Genomic DNA, 8,878 nt, shown 5'->3' on the forward strand with positions numbered 1-8,878 from the left:
AATAACACTGTGAAGCAACAGTGAGCAGATTAATTACCTTGGTTTTCCTGGAGCATCGGAGGGGTCGCTACAGAATGGCTCTTGATAAGCAGTCTCCGCAAGATCCAGGTCCAGCAGTGTTGACATTATTTCATCACGGCTCGGGGGAGACATGAGTGGCTTCAGTATGTGAGCACCCCCTGTGCTGCGTAGTGTATGGCTACCACTTTTCAGCTGGGACAAGGAGCTGATCGACCTTGGAGAACTGCTGGGGGTTGCTGTTAAAGCCTCGCTTCCTTCCACAAGATCCCCAGGAGGGGAACCCAGAAGATCAACAAAAGACATGTTTAATGGAAGTGGTAGAAATGGGTCAAAGGAGGTCAAAGGGTCCTTTCCATCATCGAACAAGCCTTGGCTACAGAGCTGAAGGTCATTTTTGCTTACAGAATCAACGCTCTGTCTGCTTCGCACAATTCTTGCAGCAGCTAGCTCTCGTCCACTGTCAGAATCAAGCAAAGAAGCAGACAGATGAGTATGAAGTAGTTCCCTGCTTTCTGCAGATGACCTGTCAAAAAGATCTGGGCTAAGTGGACTTGTTCTCAACCACTCTACCCCATGATGATGCTGAAACTCCTCACTAGCACTTGGGAACCTGTCTCCCATACCCTCCAGACCCAGAGCGATGGCAGGAACAGGCTCCTGGATCACATCACTGAGAAACTTCTGGGGCAGGTTCTTATCAGCCAGTACAAACTGGCTTCCCATATACAGGCTGCAAAACTCTGTCTGCCCAATGGTGTTGATGTCGAAGTTGTAGTTGTGCGGGAGTTCAGGAGATAAGCTATCCTCAAATGAGTAACAGCTCTCGAAGCCTGGGTCTGAAGGAAACACAGGACTGTCATCTGATAAAGGGCAATCAGTCTGAACGGGCTCCTCCTTGGCAGGATTTTTCTTCTGGTTCCTTGGCTTCTTCTCCTTTGGGGTTTGGGTTTTAGGATTCCTGGACTTTCTAGGGGATGATGATGGGGCTCTTTTGACTTTGGCAGGCTTTTCAGTGGAACATGAACCACTCCTGTTTAACAGAGGTGTACCGGAAGGATCCTGTAGAGCTGTTCCTTCCTGTACCTTTTTCTGTCTTTTCTGTAGAAGTTCTTTCAAGACAGCTATTCCAGATGGTTGTTCAGTCACAGGAGGCCATCTCTCTCCATTCTTGTAAGAGGTATGTAATGGAGAATCTGTTCTGGCTTCTACCTTGCTCTCGAGTGTGGAGCTGGTTAAAGGTTTTATTTGTATAGGTGTGAACCGTGCAAGTCCTAAAGCATTCGCTTTTTCTTTGGGTTCAGATGCCAGCTTTTTAGATGGACGCCTGGAAGATTTTCCTGGGGTCTTGCCTTCAGGTGACTGAAGGGACCTCAAAAGTAAAGGAGATGGGATTTCTGCCTGGAAATATGTAGACTTTATAGAACTTGGCAGCTGCTGTGGACTAAGTAATCTGCTTTGACATGAGACATCTGAACCATGGCTGTCTGACTCTGTTGTAGCAAGAGAACACGGAAGGCTGGTATTTTGTCCCCTGGATGACAGACAGCTACTTTGGGGGTGCAATTCAGCTGTCTGCGATGACTGCAAGGGGGTCTGCGAGATTACAGATTCTTGAGTGGATTTATTGATACTGTAGAAATGAAAAGACAGACTGTGGGAAGGTTGGGATTTTTGTTGGCCAAGTCGATCACTAGGGTCTTGATTACAATGAGAAGTGGATCTTTCAACAGGGAATCGAGTTGGAGTCTCCAAGGTCGGTTCTTGCTCAGGAATGAAGGAAAATTCTACAGTATTATTAGCGTCCATTACACCAGACACAACTCCATGAGCAGTGCTAGACATGGGCAACTGAGAGGAAGGGAGATGCCCAGCTGAGAGAGAGGTTTCTTGCTCAGGAAAGAGAACCCGAGAGTTGTCACACTCGCTACTGACAGGTAGCTCATTATGTTCTTCAGAAAGTGTTTTTTTGCAAGACTTCCGGGTTCTTTTACCATTGGCCAAGCTTTGGCCGCTTTCAGGCAACACATCATTGCTTTTCTTTTGTCTTCTCTGTCCTCGACCGCTTGGTTTCCGCTTCTGATTTTCCTTTAATGCAGTCTCCTCTCCTACACTTTTGGCAGCCACCTTGCCTTTTTTCCTTTTGGGGCTGGTGGCTGTCACCGCCCTTGATTTCCTCAGACAAGTCCTGCTGCGAACTCCTCTTTCCTGACTAGGTGGGTCATTAACAAGGAAAGCATCCTTCTGCTCAACGGTTAGTGGTAACTCTTCTTGTGGATCGCTTGGTGACCAACACCGAGGAGGGGAGGTCTCGGTAGGTCTGGGTTTTTTCTCAGAGAGATAACCTAATTTGGACAAAACATCGATGTACTCTGTAGTAAAGTCATTGACTTGTGAATTATAGCACAGTGATGGTGGAGAAAGTGTAGCCAATGTCAATTGCTTTTTTACAGACTTGGTCTTTTTTCTCTTTAATGTTGCTCCATGGACCTTTGGGGAACCACCTGCTTTTTTCTTTGCTGTTGAATGAACCTTTGCCTTTTGCTTCTGTGCCCTTTTTGCCTTTGGTGAATAAATTGGGTATTTAATGGCGGTCGACTCAGGGACCTTAGGCCAAAATTGTTTCACCGGTGCTAGCTTTCCATAGTGTTCCAGCTTTTCAGCTGTCAACATAACCTGCTCTTCCTCAGCATTCACTTTTGCCATCTTAACCAGCATGTTCTTCTGGCCTTTAAACCTGTTTATGATGATGTACTTAATGATAATTGGGGGCTCCTTATTCGACATCTTCCTGCGCTTTCGAGACTTTGGGTCATTACCACTGAGAATGTAATTGTCTTTTAAGGTTTCTGTTGGAATGAGGGCAAACTTGGACTGCTGGGAGCCTGCACGGGGTTCACTGTCCTCTCTCTCATAGCGCACCTTGCGCTTTGCTCTTAAAGTGTATTTGCTTCCAGGCCAGCCTGAAGGCTGTGCCGAGCCAAGTTGTGCAGGACCCTGCGAGTGATTCGGCAGAGTAAGCTTGTTATCTCTGGCAGTCTCAGCAGCTGAAGCAGCTTTAGCAGCAGTAGTCGTTGTAGTGGTTGAAGTAGTATCTGTATCAACAGAGCCCAGCACTGAATTATCCTCCTTTTCAGCACTTTGGGTGCTAGGAGACTTCAACATTGTGCAAAGAGACTCCTTCAAGTCAGTTCCTATGCTCTCACTTGCACTCATTTTGACCTGCTGGCATGCTACATTAGTCTTCTTTTTACTTAGTTTTAGCCTTGACCGTCTCTCATCTTGTTCCAGCTTTCCAGACTTGCCAAGACACTTGATGGTTGGTCGATTGAGGCAATTAGAGAGGATCACGCTGGGGAAGAACTTATAGTGGGCATCCTGCTGATTACTGATTGCTTTCGCGGTCTTGTTCTCTTGATAGTCCTCATACCTGATCTTCAGCTCACCCAAATCTCCCTCCTTGTAGGTTTTCCCAGCCTCTCCCCCTTGTGGTGCCACTGAACCATCATCTCCCCCCGGGTTTGGCACCAGGCTGCTCTTTTTTGGTGAAAAACTATTGCCTCCTTTCTGATGAATCTCTAGCTCAGCTTTGGCAGGAGAGTTCCTCATCTCGGAATAACAGAGTGAAAAGCTCCTGTGGTTCTGGAGAATGGAGATTTGCCCCTTCTCAGGGCTTTTAATGCTGATGCATTTCTTTCTGCTTTGAGGCTTGCTGCTTTCAAATGCTGTGCTATCTAGTACAGAGTTGTTAATGCCCTTCTCATAGGAATAGAAGGAAGGCATGTCCATTTTATCAGCTTCTGTGTGAGAGATTTCAGTCTTGGGTGTGATGTTACAAGTGGCAGGGTATCTAAATGTATAAGTACTTTCTTTACTGATCTCATACATGGAGGGATCTGGCTGGTTGTCTGGGATCGCAGAGCTTTTTAACAGGAAGAGTTTCTCTGTTGGGTCCTCTTTGTCGAGGGAAAGGGCTTGACGGGGCTCCAGGTGTTTGCACTCCAACACATTTCTAGCAGAGGAGGGGTGTTCCAGTGAGACGCTTTCACTGGGAAATGGATTTCTTTTTCCAAGAATCTTGTCAGTGGAGAATAAAGACGAATGTGTCCTGGAGCCTTCTTCGTTCAACGTTGCATCTACAACACAGACCAGCTAAGTAACAAAGAATACAACGCTTTCTTCAAGTATATATTCAGCACATTAAAGTCATTACTAATCAAAAATGTAGGTCACTGGAAGCTACATTTACAGTATGTGCAAAACTTTCTTGGAACAAATGTACTAGAACATGTCAGCTTCAAGACAGATACTCAACCTTTATAGGTGGAATGGTGCTATATTCTCAAACTTTCATTAGAAGGAAAATTGAAGACCCTGAAAAAGTCTTCTGGTCAAAATGTTTGGCAATAAATTTAAGATTATTTTAGTGTTTCTAAAAAAACAAATCTGTATGACTAAGGGGCTCAGTCCACCTCGTTCTAAGCAAGGTACCACTGGAAGCTAATTAAAAATGAAGTTCTATATTTGCATATTGTATTGTAATCATTGGATTAATATAATTTGTACCAGATTCAATAAAAGTGTGATTAAAGGGATTGGTGATATTGGGAGTGCTAGGCTAAGTAAACCATTAGCAAATATTCATTCACCTTGACATCTAGACTGAACTATGAAGGTGTGCTGCATTCCCTTCATTATTTCTTCATGCAACCCATCTGCTTTTCATTATGGTCCCAGATAAATACACTGCATCAATAATGCAAACAGGATATCAATTCCTTTGTGTGAATCAAGGTTCTGTATATGAACAATGAGTTACATTAGTGAAAGACAGTAACAGGTATATAGGATTGAGTGGGAGTAACTATTGGAACCTGATGGGGTCATTAGGTGCCTGCCTGCAGCCTACAAAATGAATATCCCATAAATCCCAAATGTATTCCCAGTGCAGATAATCATTTTCTTCCCTGCTGTCTAATCAAAACCTTTACTCGCCCCTTAGCATGTTTTTTGTTTATCTGTAGTCAAAACCTGCTGATTTATGAAAAGCTGATTAAGAGCACATTGCAACAGTTTAGGAATAATAAATTTGTAGCACAAACAAAACTCCCAACTAACAAAAACACCAAATCACAGGTTGCTAGAACCTTTCTTATCCAAATATACAGTGGAGTCTATTCAATCCAAAAAGCTGTAATCCTATAAAAATAGCTGACAGAAGTGGACTTTGAGGATACAAATCTCTAACGGTGTGTGTTAATCTCTTAAGTGTATTGTTGTCAATTAAAGTAAAATGACAGGTCTTTATTTAATATTTAAAACAGTGGTATTAATTAGTTCAGACTTAGGTTAATCAGATACAAGAAATTATTTGGTTAGACCGGGGGAAAGTTTTTTATTTTTATGACATAGCTGTAAATAGTTGCAAGTTAATACACTATCAGGGATTTGCTTCTCATCACAATTTAGATTAACATGCAAGATTGGCATTCGCTGTCACTGCCTCCTCCATCATCAAGTATGCTTCGTACTTTTAACTACTGCCAATGTATCTTGGCAGCAGTAGTTCACGGTGTGGTTTGGATCAGGACTCAAAACTAGAAAACCCTCTAGCTTAAAATGTAATCATTTGTTTTTGTTTTAAAAAAAAATGCAAATTTTTTTTTTTTTTAAATAGGGCTATACACACATCCAGGGCTATTGCTACCATCGTAGTTTAAATGCTACCTTCACTTAGCTGTCACAAAACAGAATCGCAATCGCAAGACCCTGGAACTTTATGGTTTCTTCTGTGCCATCACACTAAGTTACATCAGTCAGTTTGCTAAAACTAACACTTTATAAAGACTGACTCAGTCAGTTACCTGTGGCAACATAGAATGGCCATCACTCTGACTAATCTGTGTCAAGACAATACATCTCCTCTGGGAACCTTGTGTGCCAAATGAGACAAATATGCAGGAGGTTTATTTTGTGTAGAAGAAGCAATGCATTTTTATCTTGACTGGTAGGTTATATTATTATTTGTTTATTTAGCAGACGCCTTTATCCAAGGCGACTTACAGAGACTAGGGTGTGTGAACTATGCATCAGCTGCAGAGTCACTTACAACTACGTCTCACCCATAACCTTCAAACTGTACAGAGACTGGCATTTTAAAAGAGGGATAGCCAATACTTTTTTATTTTATTTTCTTAAATACCCTTTTATTGTGCTTAGAATCATTTAGTCATTCTGTTTTTATGTTAATTAATCATAAGCAAATAGTTCAAATAGAATGCTACAGACAAACTTCGGCAACCTGGTACCTTTGCTGTAGGTCACACTGCAGCAAGACCATCAGAGTGAGTTTCAGATACAACACATGAAGTGATTAAGTACCAGAAAGCCAAAAACCAGATGATCTTCCACCGATTATTAGTCATAATTGCTGGTGCAAATACGAGGCAAGAAAACAGATTCTAACGCCTTGCTTAGCACTTCTTTAAGAAGCTGGTCTGCTAACTCACCGCTGTTTTCATCAGCAGCCCCGTCCAGCTGAGGGATAGCCAGGTTGCTGAAGAGCGAGAGCTTCCTGCTCCAGTCCATCTCCTCCTCTGAAAAGTCCTGCTCCTCGTTGCTTGAGCTGTCATTCACGTTCGTACCAGAGAGCCTGAAACCAAGACAGTGTTTATATCTTTAGAGCCATCATTCAACCAGAAGGAATAAAATATAACTGGTCAATACCTAGCAGTACAACCTACACTTGCACATCTGGCTATGTGTGATGTGACAATATTGCTCTGGGGTGTGATGCTATCAATAACGTGAAGCATGTCAATCACACAAAACAGTAGCATTCAGATCTAATGTTGCAATCACTCAAGCAACATTTAAATACAGAGGTAGTGAAATAAAATACAAAAATAAAACTAGAAGTTGCAAGCAACTTGACGGCTTCCAAGGCATTCTTGTTCCTATCTGTGTTCCACAGTAACCATGACCCTACCTGCACTCTGTAAATAGTTATAAGCTAGTTTTGCATTTGACCTTAAGGAGAGGCAATTTTCTAGGAGTTCTAAACAAGTTGAGCTTCAGCAAGGCAAAATGTGCAAATATGTGCAATTTGACCATAGCTGAAATTTGACTGGCTCACGGCAGCCATGGTTTTTTATGTAGCGAGTTGCTTTGTACAAACTTGATAGACAACCTTGTCAAGCCCATGTAAGCAAAGTTGATTCAAATCGGCATAATCGTTTCAGAGAAGAAGTCGTTTGAATATTTGACAAATCCAGTATGGCCGCCAAACGATGTGACCGATTGACTTCTCTTGAACAACTGTAAATGTAGGCCATGAGGGGAGTATGTGCAAGTTCAGATTTCTGCTCTAAACCGGTTTGGCAAAGAAGATTTTTTAAAATTGTCAAATTCTAGAAAAATCCAATATGGCCACCACACCATGTAACTTATGACCTTCATTTTTGCTCTGACACAATTTCCCTTAGGTGCCTACCACCCTACCAAGTTTCGTGAGTTTCTGTGCAACTGTGTTTAAAAAAAAAAAAAAAAAAAAAAAATACTAAAACAGAAACAATAGGCTTCCCAGCCATTCTAGCTTGGAAGCCTAAAAAAAAAAAAAAATCGCATAATCCTATTGAGGTTTACAACAGTGGCATTTGTTAACAGTATGAAAAGGACAAATGTCCTGCAATTAACTTAAATATACTACAAAAGTAAATGGCAATGAAATGGAATCTGTCAATTAAATCTACCAAATCAGACTACATGATTTAAAGTAGGTTTAAAAAAAACAGAAAACCAGAACTCAAGGCACCTGTGTTTGAAATGATGGTTTGGAACGTCGCTGTCCCATCTCTGTGACATCACCAGACTGAGCTCCGCCTCCTCTTTCTCCAGCTCTGGCTCTAACTCTTCGTCGTCGCTGTTCTGCGGCTGGCTGCAGCTCCCCGCGAGCCGATGCTGGGATGAATTCCTGGGCTGTTCAGCCTGGTACCCATCCTCCTCCAGGCCAGCCAGCAAGTGCACAAAGGAGTGGTCCTGACTGCTCTCTGTGAAACACCACCGCAAACTCAATGGGTCACAAGGTCCTGAACAAAAGGGACTAGGTGAGAACACCGATTGACCTTGCCTCTGTTGTCGGGCTGATTCCAGCTCAAGGACTCTATTCAAATGTGATCTTTGGTGGAGCTGATCTGATAGCTGTCAATTAAACTATTAACCCTGTAATGCCCAAACATTTCTGGCATAAGACAAGCTACTTTATTTATGGAACTAGATTCTGTTACTTATACAAAAACACTTTTTTTTTTCCCTGTCCGGCATCAAATAATATACTGCATATGAAAAATGATGGCTTGTGAGGCTGGATTTAAAAAATAATAATACAGAGAGGTGCTAAGCATTGTATCACACAGGATATAGAAATGGGCATTACAGGGTTAAAGCTAAATCTTTACTGGTTTTTATTAGTATCTTTTTTGGTGAATTTTGTGCTCATGCAAGACCGGAGCTGAACATCCTGGCCATTCAGTATCGAGACTGTCAATTTTGTATTTTCACCCCAATTTGGAAATGGCCAATTATTTTTAGGCTCAGCTCACCGCTACCACCCCTGCGCCAACTCGGGAGGGCGAAGATGAACACACACTGTCCCCCGAAGCATCTGCCGTCAGCCGACCGCTTTTTTTCACACTGCGGACTCACCATGCAGCCACCCAAGAGCTACAGCGTCGGAGGACAACGCAGCTCTCGGGGCGGCTTACAGGCAAGCCCGCAGGCGACCGGCCAGACTACAGGGGTCGCTGGTGCGTGGTGAGCCGAGGACACCCTGGCCGACCTAACCCTCCCTCCCCCCCCCCCA

General features: G+C 43.0%; 1 protein-coding gene across 3 annotated transcripts in view; it reads right to left on the reverse strand.

The window, feature by feature from the left end:
• LOC117411060 (DNA polymerase zeta catalytic subunit-like) overlaps positions 1–8,878 on the reverse strand; it is a 60,811-nt gene that overhangs the window by 20,267 nt on the left and 31,666 nt on the right. For all 3 annotated transcript variants that reach the window (XM_059025832.1, XM_059025830.1, XM_059025833.1), the window contains 3 exons: positions 7,832–8,066; positions 6,528–6,670; positions 38–4,154 (listed from right to left, as the gene is read on the reverse strand). In XM_059025832.1, coding sequence (XP_058881815.1) covers positions 38–4,154; positions 6,528–6,670; positions 7,832–8,066 — 4,495 coding nt within the window. The remainder of the gene's footprint in view (positions 1–37; positions 4,155–6,527; positions 6,671–7,831; positions 8,067–8,878) is intronic.

Source organism: Acipenser ruthenus, chromosome 6, assembly GCF_902713425.1.
Source record: "Acipenser ruthenus chromosome 6, fAciRut3.2 maternal haplotype, whole genome shotgun sequence".
NCBI classification, from domain to species: domain Eukaryota; kingdom Metazoa; phylum Chordata; class Actinopteri; order Acipenseriformes; family Acipenseridae; genus Acipenser; species Acipenser ruthenus.